Source organism: Microtus ochrogaster, linkage group LG1, assembly GCF_000317375.1.
Source record: "Microtus ochrogaster isolate Prairie Vole_2 linkage group LG1, MicOch1.0, whole genome shotgun sequence".
Lineage (NCBI taxonomy): Eukaryota > Metazoa > Chordata > Mammalia > Rodentia > Cricetidae > Microtus > Microtus ochrogaster.
The window spans coordinates 30,177,733-30,196,020 of record NC_022027.1 but is presented as its reverse complement, the minus strand read 5'-3'; the positions used below and the strand labels follow the sequence as shown (position 1 = coordinate 30,196,020).

At 40.3% G+C, this 18,288-nt stretch overlaps 1 protein-coding gene across 1 annotated transcript in view; it reads left to right on the top strand.

The window, feature by feature from the left end:
• Scfd2 (sec1 family domain containing 2) overlaps positions 1-18,288 on the top strand; it is a 344,622-nt gene that overhangs the window by 131,364 nt on the left and 194,970 nt on the right. The window contains exon 5 of the mRNA XM_005359346.3: positions 7,620-7,869. Within this exon, the coding sequence (XP_005359403.1) occupies positions 7,620-7,869 (250 nt within the window). The remainder of the gene's footprint in view (positions 1-7,619; positions 7,870-18,288) is intronic.

The window sequence follows — 18,288 nt, the reverse complement described above, 5'->3', positions numbered from 1 at the left end:
TGCCATGCCATGATGAAAGTTGCAAGAGCCAGGAGTGAGCCTCTTAGATGGCGTCAGTCTCATTCCCGAGGGACTAGCCTGACAACACAACCTCTTAAAGACCTCACTACCTAGTACTAATATACTGGCAATTAAGTTCCAGCTTGAGTTTTAAGAGGATAAACATTTAAACTCTCACATTCTATTGCAAGCAAGTTTCTCAGTGAGTGCTACGTGCTCTAACATGGGGCTTCTCATTTTCTACCCCACAGACCTCTTACATTAATTCATCATGACCTCAAACTTCAAAACACACATTTATTGATTTGTAATTCTGGAGATCTTACTGAAGTAGCATTAACTGTAATCAGGGGTCTCTTTCTCTCTAGAGGTTGTAGAGGAGGGCTTGTTTCTTTGTCCTTTCCAGTTTCCGTGGGCCTCTGTGTTCTTGGCTTGTAGTTTCTCTACTCAGTCTTCAGGGACAGTGTTGTTGCATCTGTGAATCATCTCATCTCTGGCCAGAGCTGGGAAAAGCCCTCATCTTTAGAAGTCCTGAGATTAGGTTGGATCTACTCAAATAATGTAGGATCAGTGATTGCCTCGTCTCAAGATCTGCAGTGTTAGAGCTTGACCTTCCAGTGCCCTCCCGGGCTCTTGTTTTTCATGAGGAGGCCTCAGCTTGTGGTGCTGTTCTGAAAGTTGTGGACCCTTTGGGACATAAAGCCTGGTTGGAAGAAGATACTAGGACTGAGCCTCTGAGGGTTCTAACTACTGCAGATTCCAATCTGCCTTTGCAGCTTCCCATCTGTTTAGTGTGACTGGTCTATAACACAAGTTCCTGCTGTGGTGTTGCTGCTGTGGTAAACATGAGCACACATGCAGTTCCAGTTAGGCCTTTGACCTGGTTTTCAGAAGTTTGGAGGAGTTTGTAGATGTAGGCTAGAGAAGCTCCAAGATGCTATAAACTGTGTGTGTGTGTGTGTGTGTGTGTGTGTGTGTGTGTGTGTGTGTGTGTGTATGAGAGAGAGTTGTATATATGTGTGAAGGTGTGCTTGTGTGTCCATTCCAGAGGAAGCCATAGATGATACTGCATTCCTTAGAGCTGTCGTTACAGGTGATGTGATTGCTGGAAACCAACATCAGGGTCTCTAGAAAAGTAGCAGATGCTCTTAAACCACAGCCATTTCTCCAGTCCCTGAAAGCTTTTTTTAGTGGGGTGTTCTGATGGGCACCCACAAGACCAGACTTTCAATAGAAATGAAGAATATAAAGATTGCTCATGAAGTTTCAGATGGAAATATGGATCCTATTGGGATTTGGACCTTCTGGAAAATAATCTGGCTAGATTTTTGCCATATTTTGAAAAACTGAATGTAACCACATTAAAAAATATTGGACTAATTTATTTGTCCGATAAAGATTTCAAAGCACAATATCCATGCTGTGACATGATAATTCTTTGCTAATTTTTGCCTGGCTTATAGTGAGGGTCTAAAGCAAAAGCAGAACAGAAAGATTTAAAACACATGGCACCTGTCAAGCAAAAGAACAGTTGTGGGCAGAGTGGGTGCAGGTAAGACCAATATAACTGTGAGGCTTTAGTGAATTAGAGAGAAGTGTAATATTTTACACTGGGAAATAGGAAATGTTTCTTAAGGGCAAGACCTCACATATCGAAAGCCCCAGACTGTTGAGCGCTCGTGCATCTGGACCTTGGAAGATGTTTCCTTGGGCAGTCCTTTTCTTTTTTGAAGCAGGCATAGAAGTTATGGTTTGACTAGAGTATCCGAGCAGACTCATGCTTCAGCGTATGGGACTGTTTTGAAGGCAGTCCAGCTAGTATTAGCAGAAGTAGGTCACTAGGAATGGGTTATACCTGCCCTGGTCCAGCCTAAGTCCTTCCTTTCCTTCTGCCACGATGTGAACAGCCTTTCCTCAGGCTGCTGCCACGAACTGAGCTCTTCCTGCTGTCATGCTTTCTCAGACACTGTACATCAAAACTGTCCTCTTTTATGCTGCTTCTGGGTGGCATTTTGATTGTAGTGATGAAAGTAACTAACACATAGTCTTCATCACATCTGGAAGGCCTCTGGCCACATGTGGTAACTAGTCACTGACTCCAGGAAATGGGGCATTATCCCACCTATCCTACCTTCTTGGTAGATGTACATGAAATATTTACTGAAGGGAGGATCCTACCCTATAATTCATTTCTTAGAGCTTTGTTCCTCCCTCATATTGGATGTTGGATCTTTAAGACCCATTTGGCATGCACCCCATCAAGATTTGGGTGTTTCCAAAGCAAATGCAGATGCCTCTGTTGAGAACTTTCTTATGAGCTGGCAGCTGTCCAGTCCTCCTCCCACTCATCTGAGTCCCATGGAGCCTGTGTCTCACTTTGTTGTGTAGTTATTGTTACCGTTAATTAAATGATGTGCTTATTTGGTGTGTATCTGTGTGCACAATGTTGGGCGTATCAGTGAATTATTTTACATTTTTACATTCTGCCTGGGGTGTACAAAAGGAAATTCAGATTCCTTCAGAATTATCCAAAATAACAGATTGATTTTAATTTTGGCAGGTACTGTTTGGAGACAAGATATTTGAGCACCCATTGTCATATCTCAGCAGCCTGCACACACTGGCTGAGGATTGCTGAGAAGTGTTCTCTGCTAGTAGTTCAGAGTGTCTGCAGGTTCTGCTCTCAGAGGAGCAGGTGTGGCAGCCTGGACCAGCCTGCCACCATATGTAATATGTTCCTAATGCCAAAATGGAGACCAGCTCTTGACTTCACAGTCAGCTTTTCTAAGGACACGGCTTTTAAAGAGGGCCTTTGTATGGAGTTGCTGGGGACTGATTCAAGAATAACAAGAACCCAGACTGCAGAAATAACAAAGTACTTTGTCACCCCAGCCACAGCTCAGGCCCTCTTCTCCCCACTAGTAGGCCTGCTTGTGTGAAGGTGAATAGGAAACTTAATCCCAACTGCTTTACAAAGAAACCATTTTTAAAATCCTCCACTTCAGCTAGGGTTTGCTGTGCTTGTATCTTTCAATAGCAGCATTTAGTAATATTTGACTTTTCCTTGGCCTTTCACTGGCTGTTGAAATGAAGTCCCACGATAGAGTTTTACACCCAGAGTTTGTAGACTGTCCCTCCTTCCTCTGAGGCTGCCAATGTCCTTTCCTAGAATACATGCCGTTCCCATACCAGTGTTCTTACCTAGTCCTTCTGGATGGAGAAGGAGATCCTAGGGCACTGGGTAGTGGTAACAGAATAACATGCCAGGTGCTGCCGTGTGACCTACTTTCATTATGAAGTTCATGGAACAACCTGGTGAAGAGTGGCCATGGTTGTATCTTCCTAAATGATATCAAATGTGTTCTACAAAGTTAGCCCTCAGAAAACAGAGTTAAGTTTGAGTATACGAACACTATCTTCTTGTGGGGATTGCTTCATTTTTAAAGCAGAGGGGCTGACACAATTTGTGTCAGTGTATAAATAGATGCCTGTGTAATGGGGCTAGCTAATATTTAGGCGTTTTTATTTCCTTTCCCCAAGGTCATATAGCCTATGACACAGGTCCTCTCTAATACCACCTTATTCACACATCCTGTTACTCCTGCTGAAATGAATGTCCTTTGCTGTAAAAAGGCTTCAATCTGGGAAGTCTCTGATCTTTTCTTGTTATTAAGAAAAGCAGACATCAGGAAATGACCAACAAGCCAGAAGAGATGGTCATTGGCTAAGAGTGCGGACTCCTCTTTTGGAGGACATAAATTCTTTTCCTAACACCTACATCCGATGGTTCAGTCTCCTCTAAGTTCAGCTTCAGGGAATCCACCACCCTCTTTAAACAGGTTCTGGGGATTGAACTTGGGACCTTATATTTGCAAGGCAAGAGCTTTATTGACTGAGCCATCCTTCTAGCCTGTTAACTGACAGTCACAGTTATGTCAATGTGAACAGATGGATACTTTTCCTGAATTCTTTAGGTTATTTGAAAATACTACTTCATGTTGTTTTTTAAATTATTCTGGCTGTGGTCAACTGGGAAGTCTTGCTGTTGACTCTTGGGTCCCTTTGACATATCCTTAATCTCTTTATGGGGGTGGGGGACACTATAAGATCTTCCAGGCTTTTCCTGTGTTTTCCTTCCATTTCCTAGGGTCAGTCATCTCTTTGGAGACCCCTGGTTTCTTTTACCAAAGAAAGACAGCAGAGACTAGGATCTGGGTGTGTTCATTGCCACTGAGGTGTCAAGGTTTTTAGATCACCCTAGGGGAAAGAGCTGGAATCCATCAGCCTACCTATTTCACACACGTTCTCATTGTTATTTCTGCACTTCTCTGACTGTCTATGGTAAAGCTCATTTTTTTTGAGTAGTCTATATTTTGCTGAGTAGGGAACAGTAATAATACGACTAGCTGCCTGGAATAATGTGGCTTCCTGCTCTGCCATCCCCTGGTCCAGTGGTTCTCAGCCTTCCTAACGATGTGACCCTTTAACACAGTTCCTCGTGTTGTGGTGACCCCAAATATAAATTTTTTGTTGCTACTTCATAACTGTACTTTTGCTATTGTGATGAATCATAATGTAAATATTTTTAGAGATAGAGGTTTGCCAAAGAGGTCATGAACCACAAGTTGAGTATCACTGCTCTAATCAGGTCGTATTACTTAGACATGAAGAGATCCCACGATGTTAAGGAACAACATAATGGGACAGTCAGAACTGGAATGAGGTTTTCAAAATGGGGTATTCTTATTTTCCCATAATTCTTACATCTTTGTAACTGCCCACTGTTTTTGGCTTTGTATCAAAGACATCTATTGACTTCTTGGGATGCTTGAAGCATATTTTGAATGTCGTTTTGCCGCTGTGAACAATGGAAGTCATGCTTGTGTCTCTACTGAAGGATTTCTCTTCTTATCATGTATCATAAACCAAAGACTTGAAAATGCAGGCTCAAGAGGCAGATGCTAGCACGTACATCTTTATTAATGAGTCTCCTGCCCTGATGCACTCTTCAGACTCATCTTTTAAAAGGCTTTCTTCTCTGAGGGTACAGGGCTCCTGCAGGGTAGACACATTGTATATAACCCTGGCTGTCAGGATATGGGATGAGAGGCAGTGCAGGAATCATCTTCTTGTAGTCCAAGAAGCTGGCAATGGAATAAGAAACAAATAGGCAGGCTGCAGCCTCTGTGAACCTCTCTGGTCAGGCCAACCACATGGCTCCTTTCTTTAAGGGACTTTGGCACCTGGAGTAGCAGGGAACTCTCTGCTCCTGGTGCTCTGAGGGTGAATTTGCTTTTACTTTCTAAACCACATCTTGTTACCATATGCCAGTAAAATCTCTGCCCTTTCCATTCTTATCTACTCCAAAGACTTAGCACTTTATTTTTTGTGTAATATGCCATAAACATGTAATTATATTAGAAATAAATGGTAGCTGGGCATTGGTAGCACACACCTTTAATCCCAGCACTTGGGAGGCAGAGGCAGATGGATGGATCTCTTTGAGTTCAAGGCCAGCGTGGTTTACAAGAGCTAGTTCCAGGACAGCTAGGGCTGTTACACAGAGCAACCCTGTCTTGATTTGTCTGAATTTGAGTGGAAATGGCTGGAAGAGCTCTTTTGGGGTGGCCTCTCCTTGAGCGGAAGTGGATAGAAGAACTCTTTTGAGGTGGCCCACTCTTTGCAATAACCTTCAGCTGTTTGCATCTTGCAGTGTTGCTCTGTCCCTGTGTCCTCTTGCTTTGACTTCTCCCATATAAAGAGTGAGAAGCCCCTGAAGTCCCGCCTCTCCATCTCCCTTTCCTGTTCCCCTTTCCCCACCCCCATAGCACTTACCACCATCTGCTGCACCACAGCATTTACTCTCTCAGTTTTCCAATTGTGTTTTTTCCTTGACATGAACTACGAGAGTAGAGAATGTGTCTGCTCTGTTTCTCAGGCCTACAATAATGCAACATAGTAGGTGTTCAGGTGTTGAAGAAGGTCGCTTGTTGGTTCCTGACTGCTCAGCTCCAAAATAATCACACAGAAACTGTATTAATTAAATCACTGATTAGCCCATTAGCTCTAGCTTCGTATTGGCTAACTCTTACATCTTATTTTAACCCATTTCTATTAATCTGTGTATTGCCACATGGCTGTGGCTTACCGGTTAAAGTTTTGGCATCTGTCTTCTGAGGGGCTACATGGCTTCTCTCTAACTCCACCTCCTTTCTCTCATCATTCAGTTTAGTCTTCCCTACCTACCTAAGTTCTGCCCTATCAGCAAACCCAAAGCAGCTTCTTTATTAACCAATGGTATTCACAGCATACAGAGGGGAATCCTGCATCACTCAGGGAACATATGAGTGATGGAAGTTTCCGCTTCTGATAACTTGGATTTTAATTTGAATGTGAAAACTAGTGTCTCTTTTCCAAAACTTCAAGATTGGTGCTGAAGGTGTATGTAGTTCCTTGACATAGTAACTCCAATGATGCAGTGCTCTTATCACGTGTAAGGAATCCTGAAATTATCTTCTGAGTGTCATTTAAGAAGTTGGTAGAAGAACTAAAACCTTTTAAAAAAAAAATTGAGGTGGTAGACTGGAGAGATTGTTCAGTTGCTTGAGCACTGCCAGTCTTCCACAGGGCCTAGGTTTGATTCCTAGAACCCATGTGGAAGCTCACAGCCCTCTGTCACTCCAGTCCCTGAATATCAAATGACCTCTTCTGGCCTCTGTGGATCCAGCATGCACATTGTGCACACACAAGTAACAAAACACTATACACATAAAAATAAATGAAGAAAATTTAGAAATATATATTAATAAGTTGAGCTGAATTACCTTCAAATTCACTGAAAGAACTATTGAACCCATTTCCATTTGGAGCCATTATTTTATTTGTCAGAGTTAGCAGGAAATGACCTTTGGTTGCTATAAATATTCTGGCCAATATTTGCCAATATAGAACATATCAAAAATGATATCCTGAAGCTGGGCCGTGGTGGCTCATGCCTTTAATCACAGGCAGAGACAGGCGGATCTCTGTTCCAGGACAGCCAGGGCTGTTAGAAAGACTGATTCCTTTAAAGGAGAATCCATACTCATTTGAATATGTAAATTCTGTTAAGGAGACTCCACACTTATTTGAATATGTAAATTCTGTTAAGGAGCATCAGCGTTCCTTTAAACAGATAATCAGCCAGGTTTGTTTTTCAAATTGTATTGCTTTACATTTTTGTTTAAGTTTTCAAGTTTTTGAAATGCTTACATTTTCTTACAGAGCTGGGGATCAAACCTGGGGCCTTGTGTGTGCTAGGTAAATGTTCTTCCACTGAGCTACGTCCCTTGCCTTTGAATCACCTACATTTTATTTTCAAAAAATTTCCATCTCATTTGCTCAAACCACAGTAGGATCATTATCAAAGGGCCTGCAACTTTACTTGTCATTTTATCAAATGTTTTTCAGAATAAAATTTCTAATGCCAGACTTCTTGCAGTGTTCTCGTCAGGATTAATAAATACAGACCTGAAAGACTGTGGTCAATGAGTACCATAAGGATTTCACAAGTCTCTTTGAACTAATGTTCTGTCTTTGTGTAAGGCTGACGTCTCCTCCTGACCTTGCTTCTGTTTTAGAGCCTTGGCGATTCAACCATGGCTGTTGTGCTTAATCAGATGCTGCCAATGATTAAGTCCCCAAGCCAGAGAACCAGTGAGGACTACAGCCCTGAGGAGCTGCTAATCCTCCTCATCTACATTTACTCTGTCACTGGAGAGTTCACCCTGGACAACGACCTGAGAGCAGCTGAAGAAAGGGTGAAGACAGCATTGGCCCAGGTCTTCTCTGAGGAGTCCCGGTTGTCACCGTTGCTGCAGAAGATCACAGGTGAGTGTGAGCACCATTGTAGACCTCAGATCCTGTGTGTACAGAAACCAGGGTTCTGAGTAGAGACTGTCACGGGAGGAGGGGACCATCTCCAGCCTCCTGCATGGTCAGCCTGTCTCTCCCATAGTGTCCTTTTCCAGTAGTGGTGGTGGAACAGTTTGCTAAGTCCCTCTCGGAATTTATGTTTGTTGGTGTCAAAGCCTTGGTCAAACAGCAAAATCTTCAGAGAAAAATTGTTTTGTAAGGTGCTAGACAGGGTTTTGGGATTAGAAATCGCCATTTTCAGGAGTTTGAGCCTGCAATACTTCATTTGAATTTTAATTAATTAGTACTATTCTAAATGACACACTAGCTTCCCAGTAAAGTAGACTGTGCTAGTTTGGGGAGAGTCTACAATTACCAGAGACTGTAATGCTCCACCTCCACATGTAGTATTCAACTCTTTTAATAGCTTATATTTGTATAATGCTGATTTCAGTGGTATCAGTTATGCCTAGAAGCTATTGAAGCCTGTACATAAAGCATGGATACTTTAAAGCAGTCCAGGTTTCCTTTCAGTAACTCGAACGTGCGTGTATGTACATGTTTACATGTGTGTAGACATCCCTGCTCAGATAAGTTCGAGTGAGGCAGATTATGTGTGTTTTAGACCCCGGTGGACCTCACTGGGGGAAGGATGGAGACATCTCTGATATAGGCCATGGTGCTGGAGATCTTAGTTTCCCATGCCTGTGTATTTTATTTTATTCTGACCTTTCCTGTGGCTGGTTATGAACAGCAAAACCCTGATGAGATGGAAACTTCGTTCAGTTTCCACAGACGGGAAGCATTTTTTTGCCTGGCATGGAACCTGTTCGCCAGTTTATAATCCACTTAAGTAGAACTTGTGGAATTCGTTGCCATTTCGTTAAGTACAACACTATCTGCCATTACGTGTGTTTGTTTGGTTGGAAATAAATATTGACTTAGAATGGCTTAATATGGTTTATACAATGCTTAGAACAGAGCTTTGATTTAAAGTAAATTTGGATGCTAGAAGAATTTCATTGGAAATTATGTTTAAATGAGCAAGTCCCAAGACAGATAGCAAGGCCAGTGTGCATGTTCTAATTACAGTTGTTTGGGTAGGCTTTATAATGTTTGTATGTTGACAGTTTATTGTTGGAACTGAAGTAACGCTCTAGGAACATTCTCTTAATATTCAGTCAAGGTGTTCACTGACCCCGCAGTTCATTTTTTATTAGTTTCTTTACACTTCCTCAGGATATTGCATTTTCTTGCTTTGAAAACATTTCTGTGAATTCATGTTTGTATAGGAAAAAATTGTTAGCTCATAATTTAAAAATTAAAAAATAATAAGTTGTGGAATTTTTGAAGTTTTATTTAAACCTTTATTTTATAATATTAATCATGCATTTTTACCAATATTAACTTTGGGTATTTAGTGTAAGTAGTTAAATGGTACAGAGGTGTTATTTTGACATATGTGAACTAGTCACTTGAAAACATACATATGAGTGCCCACACACATTCCCCCCCTCCCTTCCTCCCTACCTCCTTACCTTTGTCTCTCTGCTTCCGAATACAACAAAAGGACTATATTCCTCAAGCTAAATTTGTGGTTGATTAGTATGGACGTATCTTTATTAATTATGTTGAGAACTCAAATGTCCTAAAGAAGGGTTTATATTTATAGATGCTGCTAAGGAAAATGTGACATTTGGGTATTGGGGTAGAAACTTAATCATATAGTAGTAGAGGAATTGTGACTCAGTTCTATTAGGAACAGATACTTCAACCTGCATCTAAATAAATAAGTAAAAGAATTTAGCTCCCCCCCCCAAAAAAAATGCATTGTCTTCCAGATATACATAGTGTACCTGTATCAAGGTTAATGGAAAGCTTTCCCAGGGAGCCTGTGATCAGTACTGTCTTTCTTTTTTTTAATTTTTAAATTGATTTTATTGAGCTATACATTTTTCTCTGCTCTCCTCCCTTCTTTTCCCTTCACCTTCATCCCTCTCCCATGATCCCCATGTTCCCAATTTACTCAGGAGATCTTGTGTTTTTCTACTTCCTAGGTAGATTAGATCCATGTATGTCTCTCTCAGGGTCTTCATTGTTGTCTAGGTTCTCTGGGATTGTGGTTTGTAGGCTGGTTTTCTTTGCTTTGTGTTTAAAAACCTTTAATCCCAGCACTCGGGAGGCAGAGGCAGGCGGATCTCTGTGAGTTCGAGACCAGCCTGGTCTACAGAGCTAGTTCCAGGACAGGCTCCAAAGCCACAGAGAAACCCTGTCTCGAAAAACAAAAAACAAACAAACAAAAAAAACCACTTATGAGTGAGTACATGTGATAATTGTCTTTCTATGTCTGGGTTACCTCACTCAATATGATGTTTTCTAGCTCTATCCATTTGCCTGCAAAATTCAAGATGTCATTATTTTTTTCTGGAGTAGTAATACTCCATTGTGTAAATGTACCACATTTTCCTTATCCATTCTTCGATCAAGGAGCATTTAGGTTGTTTCCAGGTTCTGGCTGTGACAAATTATGCTGCTATGAACATGGTTGAGCACATGTCATTGTGGCATGTATATACCCAAAAGTGATATTATTGGGTTTTGAGGAAGGTCGCTTCCTAATTTTCTGAGAAATCGCCACACTGACATCCAAAGGGGTTGTACCAGCTTGCATTCCCACCAACAATGCAGAAGTGTTCTCTTTTCCCCACAACCTCTCCAGCATAAGTTGTCATCAGTGTTTTTGATCTTGGCCATTCTTGGGTGTAAGGTGGAAACTCAGAGTTGTTTTGATTTGCATTTCTCTGATGACTAAGAATGTTGAACATTTCCTTAACTGTCTTTCAGCCCTCTCCTCTGTTGAGAGTTCTCTGTTTAGGTCTGTACTCCATTTTTTTTATTGGATTATTTGTTCTTTTGATGACCAATTTCTTGAGTTCTTTGTATATTTTGGAGATCAGTCCTCTGTCTGATGTGGGGTTAGTGAAGATCTTTTCCCATTCTGTTTTCTTTTATTGACTGTGTCCTTTGCTTTACAGATGCTTTTCAGTTTCAGGAGGTCCCATTTATTAATTGTTTCTCTGAGTGTCTGTGCTGCTCTGGGCTAATATTCAGGAAATGGTCTCCTGTGCCAGTGGTCAGTACTGTTCTTATTTTACTTCAAGGCATTTTCTTGACTCTGAGTAGCAGAATTTATTTGATTCCTCATGTATATTCTTTGGCTAATGAAAATATTTTAAAAAGTAATTTTGAAAATAAGTAATCAATAAAAGAATTATGCACCAACTATTTTACTTTACATGATAACAAAATACCCTGTTTTATCTGTTAAAAACTTCATCAAGGGCCGGGTGGTGGTGACGCATGCCTTTAATCCCAGCACTCGGGAGGCAGAGGCAGGCGGATCTCTGTAAGTTTGAGGCCAGCCTGGTCTAGAAGAGCTAGTTCCAGGACAGGAACCAAAAAGCTATGGAGAAACCCTGTCTCAAAAAAATTAAAAAAAAAAAAAACTTCACCAAACTGTCTTTTCTCAGTTGCTAAGTGGTAGAACCGCATTTGACTCTGGGTTTTGTGGATATGAAGCCCATGCCTTTAGACATGTGATACAAAGCTGCTTCAAGCCCATGTCACTGCTACATCCACTGCATGCCACAGCTCAGGCTTACTCACCCACACTGTTTCATGCCATGCATACCCAGCCATTTCATTAGTATCTGGAGAGAAAACCAACCTGTGGTTGAAATTTTAGATATTGCCCTTGCTTTTTATCTGTTACCATTATATAGTAGTATATGTGTGCCATACCCCCCCATTTTTACAAGTGCTTCCTCTTTTCTCTGCAATTGTAATAAATTACATTATTATTTATAGCCATAGAAGTCTATTGGTTACCTGGCTTTTAGAAGCAAGAGTAACAAACTTTAATTCTGCTTATTTCAATAATACCTTTTGACAGTAATTGCCCATGTTTAAAATCCATATTTTTTTATCTATTCATTATGTAATTTATTTTTTGACAGTTGCTTTTGTGTCTCTGTATTCTTCCTTTGTATAGGAAGGATAATAGGAAACTGTGATTAGTAAAACAGAACAAAAGCTGAGCATGTCGGTCAGTGGCAGCACACTGTTTTCTTTTTAATCTGCACTCTTTAGATGGATACGTCCCAGGCACATTTCTAGTGCGGTGGGCAATTCTTTTCTATTCATGTAAAGTAACTAAGATTGGCTTTGGGGGGTTGTGAGTGGGAACCTGGAAGGAGAAAACTGGCCTGGCCTGCTTTTGCTGGTTGGTGTCCTCAGTCCTGCTAAGTTCAAAGAGAATATGAGTTTCTGTATACTTCAGTGTTCGCCTGCCAGCCACAAGAAAAATAAATCCATCTGAACTGTCTTCAGAGAATGAAATTTAATGCAGATTTTGAAGTGCACGCTTGGAATGTTGTCCTGCAGAGAGGTGTACCGGAAAAAGCTGAAGGTTTGAATACAGAAAACCATGATTTAAAATTTCTGGCCTGCCGCTTCTTAGCAGTGTGATGTTAGCTGGCAGCTCCCTGGCCTTGAGCCTCGATACTGATCATCACTGTCCTTATTGATCACCTGTGATTGCTGAGCATAAAATAGGAACTGGTTTTGGGTCCATTTGGGGTTATAATTAAAGAATTATTTAACGGAGGGTTGAGCTCCTCAAACGTTTACAGCTGATGCACGTAGGCAGAGAGATGTTTGCATGGCTTCCTGGCTAATTTTTTTTTTTTTTTGTCAACTTTACACAAGCTAGAGTGTCAAGTTTAGAAAGGAACCTTAATTGAGAAAATTCCTCTACCAGATTGGCCTGTGGAGATGTTCTTCTTGAATGTCCTGGAGCTGTAGTCTTGATTGAGGTAGGTGTTTCTCTAGAGACTGCCTGTCTAGGGTTTGGATAAGACGGAAAGAAAGGGAAAGGGAACAGGCAGTTATTGGTTGAGTCTCTACCCCACCACCATTTTTATTAGGGAAACAGCAGTTTTCACGAAAGCTTCATCAAGAAACAACAAGGTGAGTGTTTTGTTAGAAGAAGGGCTGTGGGGATGGGCAGTAGGTAGGAAGTTATGTTTGCCACAGTTAGCACTCTAGACATTCTTGGCAGGGAATTCTAAAGCAAGATGAAGTACTTGGAGGTTAAGCAATAACCTACATGTCCTTATTCTTAGAATATTGGAATTGTTTTCATTTAAAATGCTAAAAAGATATATTGTCATGTGCTGGCAGCATTGGGCTTATATCCCACTTTCAATTTATCAGTATTGACTGGAACACATCTTTTCATTTAGCATTATTCTAAAATCTTCAAGCATAGAAACTGGGGTAGCAGCAGCATTAAGTGTTACGGCTCTGAACAAGGACTTGGTGCAGATAGGTCTAGCTTCTGATACTCAGTAATTGTGGATCATTTAATATCATAGATTCTCAGCTTCTTCATAAATAAAATACATCCACATGAGCTAAGATGGACAAAGTGCCTGACACACAGCCTAATGCATAATGTGTCATCGTTGTTGTATATCAATAATGAACTCCATTGCTGAGTTAAGTCTGACTAAATAGGATTCCTTAGAGACAGAATTTGGGTGCAACACCAGGCAATGATGCCTGGCAGTTCTAGGTAATAAAACTGTAGCGTTAAAAGCATACTTTTATATATTCCCAGGGATAGCAACAAATACAAGCAAGAGTCTATAATCTCACCAGTCTAATAAACATATCATTGACGTCTCAGCTCCAGTGAAGTGTACCTGAAATGCTAACGTCTTTCCCTCTGTGATAATTTCTTCACAACGCACTACTAGGTTTTGAACATGTTTTGGGACAGAAGGCAAAGTTATATCTAAAACAAAAACAATAGAGTTTTAGTTTTGACCATGTTTTCATTTTTCAGTGACAGTGCTGTGGGGGTTTGAATCATGTGCTGGAACCGTTTGTCCCCAGTTGGTGGTACTGTTTGGGAAGGTCTAAAAAGTATGGCCTTACTGGAGGAAACATATTGCCTGGGAAGGCCTTTGAGGTTTCAAAGCCTCGTGAGGGCGCTCAGCATTCTGCTCCATCTGCCATGTCTACTTGCTGCCTTGCCTCCTATCCCTCCAAACAAACCCTTCCTTCTATAAGTTGCTTTGGTCATGGTATTTTACCACAACAATGGAAAAGTAATATAGTTGCTTTCTCTGATAAATCTAGGCGCACTCTTTGGTGGTTCTGTATTTGCCTAGATTTTTACGCCTAGGATTCATAAGGCACAGTATTGCTATGCTTTGATAGAGGAACTGTTCTCAACAGTTATCCTTGTATTCACTTTACACACAAAGAAATAAGACAACCAACAGTAACTGCCTTTCCTCAAACCACCAACCAGATATCCTGTTGAGTGAAGGAACTGGACTAAATCCTGTCTCTGGATTTTCAGTCTAGACTTCTTAGTAGGCCACTGGTTCTCAGCTGTGGCTTTGGATTTCCTGCAGAAACTCAGGACTTGCAACTGAGGTCCATCAAATAGAGTATTTCAGGAATCATCTAGAAACAGAGTTACTCCTTGCATATGAACACACAAATATTTGCAGGTCTATTGTGATTTATTAAACCTTTTCCTCAGTTTGTAGAAGGTAATTCTTATAAAATGTGAAACATTTTCAAACAGAGAGTTGTAAAAGAAAAAATAAAAGAGGAGGTAATATGAGTTTCTCCTTTGAGATTTCTTTTACCATCACATCTTGCATCCTTTTCTCGTCTCAGGAGTTTCTCTTAGTAATACATCAAATTTCAGATGATGCATTTCTCTATATTTCCGTTCATCTGGATACCATTCCAATTTAGAAAAGCAACAACTCTGCATATCTTTCTCTTGAGCATTTCTTCTGGCTTGGTAATAACAAAGGATTCCTATGGTAACCCTAAGAGTGATTCTGCAAGTCTGTCATTGGCCTTTGCATTATATACAAGAATGGTAATGCTTTATTGTAGGTGATAGTGTACCAACCCATGACCACAGAGTCAAGACACACAGCTAAAGAAACTCATTGGGATTAATAGAAAATTCCATGCAAAGTTTTACCTCATCCCTTGGGTCTAACCCGTGGATTCTCATGTATTATGGCATGCATGTATCAGACATTTCCACAAAGGACTGTACTTTTCTCTCTTGTTTCTGGCCTTCCAGAGCAAAACAGAGACATTATCAAGTTGTTTTCTATAGTGGCTTGCAATCCTGTTTCTCTATCTGGGTCCTTACTTTTCTTGATTTCTAAGATTTCTGCTGCAAACTCTGATGAAGAACATATGTCTGCTCCCCAATCACTCCCCTGAGAAATGTTGGAACTGTTACATTTGGTTTTACTCTCCAACATATTAAAACAGTTAACCACAGCACATATTACTAAATAGCCATATCAAGTGAAGTTGAAAATGTTTACTACATATTTAAAATACATCACGAGCTGTGCAGAAAGAAATGCAGAGCTGCCTATGGCGTTAACCAGCAAAGCAGGCTCCCTAACGCAAGGGATCCATACAAATTACTTTTTAAGCACTTCATTTTTCCCTGACACATCATATAAAGCAATCATTCTTAATTGTAACACTAGGACATATCTTCTTGTGCTGATATTTATGTGTATATAAATGCATGAAGTATAATGTCTTTGCCACCACTTTTTGTATCTGTAAACAGTACAAACTGTAGTGCTGTCATGTACCAAATAATAATGATGTTTCAGTTAGCCATGGACAGCATATGTGACAGTGGGTTCACGAGGGTCTCAAGCTTACTGTCTCTTGATTGCAGCAGAAGCCATATAGAGTGTAACCTACACCATCTAAATGTGTGTTGTCAACTCTGGTGTTCACATTATGATGTAATCACCTGATGATGTATTTCTTGGAACACACCCCATTGTTAAGCAGCTAATGACTAGATGAATGCATATATGGTATAAATTTCCAAATAACAAAAAATGTGTAATATACAAGGGTAGTTGTTTTGAAAACATGGCTATATTTTCAAAACAGGTATGGCCAAAAATACCACATTGGGGAGAAAACCAGCTCCCCTAGTATGTATGCCCATTGGAAAACAACCTGAATTTTTCAATGTTCAGTGGTTCTCAACCTTCATAAATCTGTGACCCTTTAATATGTTCCTTATGTTGTGGTGACCCCTAATTGTAAAATTATTTCATTGCTACTTTGTAGCTGTAATTGTGCTATTGTTATGAGTAGTAATATAAACATCTGATGTACAGAATATCTGATATGTGACCCCAAAGGGATCATAACCCACAGTTGGAACCCGGTGCTCCAGTGTCTTATAAAATAGCATCAGAGTAGGCATTGACTGAAATGATATCTGAAACGAATGCCAGGCATTGTAGCATGGGCTCATGATCCCAGCACTCAGGGGCCTGAGGCAGGAAGATCAAGGTTAGCCTGGGCTACACAGCGAGTTCCAGGCGTAGGAAAAGAAAGAGGATGGACAAAGGATTAAAGCTTCTCAAACCTTGTAATTGTCCCTCCACATTCAATTAACTATAATAATTGTGATTGTCATGTAATTATTTATAATTCTTTGGCTATAAGTTTTTGAAGAACAGGGATTGTTACTTGGATGAAATTTCATCTCTGCTTTATTTACATTTCCTTATGATGATTTATAATTGGACTTTCTTGAATACTAAAGTCATACTCATTTTGCTCCCTGATTATCATAATAGAACTTGAAAATCACTTGTAAACTCACTCTCCAGAGAAAGCATCCTAAAATTTTGATATGTACTGGTGCAAAATCAATTAGTAAATAGATATGTGATAAATGTCAGGTGATAGTGTCAGAAAATATTTTGTTTTACATGTTTTGGAGTTGGTCTGTTGTAGCCATGGTGCCTTGGATAAAATCACAGTATGTAGCATGATAAATGTATTAAAAAGTGATGTTGTGAAGGAAGATCTTGAGAATGTTGGTGTCTTAATATTTATGGAGAGTGAAGAAAAACATTGTGGTACAAACATTTCAGCCTAAATTTATATCAAAGATGGAAGATAGATAGATAGATAGATAGATAGATAGATAGATAGATAGATAGATAGATAGGTAGATAGGTAGATAGGTAGATAGGTAGATAGATCGAGGCAAAGATGAATGGATGGGTGGCTGGGTGGATGATAAGAAAGAAATACAAAGCCGGGCAGTGGTGGCGCACACCTTTAATCCCAGCACTCGGGAGGCAGAAATAGGCAGATCTCTGTGAGTTCGAGACCAGCCTGGTCTACAAGAGCTAGTTCCAGGACATGCTCCTAAAGCTACAGAAAAACCCTGTCTCAAAAAACCAAAAAAAAAAAAAAAATAATAATAAAAGAAAAAAAAGAAAGAGATACAACCGACTTTAGGCTGGGACTTCTTGGATGATGGGAGAATGAAAGACCTACATGTAGAATGCTGAAAAGGGGCATGTATGTGTGCAAGCACAGTGAAACTGACTTGTGTTTTGAAACGTAACTAGAAATGTAATAATTCTCATAGAAGCTGACTGTCTGTCTTCATGTGTTGCCCGTTTACTCTATCCTTAGCACCTGGACTGAATTGGTCCCAAGCAGAGTGGTGATTTTCAGTGAAGCAAATATAAAATGAAGTCCCTCCTTTTTCTTACTCCTTTCATTTTTTAAAGCAAAACACATGGCTGCACCTCTTCTTCAGGCTCTTGGTTTGTTGCCAAGCTGACAGAGCCAACTGGAACAGGAAATTGATATGGTGCAGTGCTCATTAGCAATTTCCATTTTCTAGTGCACAAGAGTTAGTGTGTTAGGTTTGAGAGGCTGTGGCTCTATCCAAACCATTCACCAAAATGAGTGAACTCTATTTCTTTATCTGTGTCATTCTGGTGAAGATAACTTAATTTGAACAATTCTTTTCATACAGTGGTGTAGGATGTGAGGTTCCTTCCCTGTGTATATCAACACCATCCAAGAAATTCAGTCACTGGCCAAGAAAGGTTTCTTTCTAATTAAACGTGTTTGGATACTTTTCTGGTCTGGAATGCACACCCTTTTGTGAGTATGGAAACCAAACACTGGAATAACTGTAGTTACAGCTGCTAGTGTTTCTTCACCTCTGTGTTTTGTAGGAAGCGAAGCAGCACACTTGTCTTTACATTGTGTTCCCAGAAACTGGTTTCCATATAGTGTATAATTGTATTTTTATTCATTTTAAAACTTAATGTCTGTCCTGCCATCGCCTTCATCCTTTCTGTTCCTCATCTCACACCTCTCTGAGAGAAATCAAAAAGCAGCCACAGAGCACCTTGGTGACTGGGAGCTTAGGGAGTTAGTGCACTTCACCTTGGTGCCTGGGAGCTTAGGGAGTTAGTGCACTTCACCTTGGTG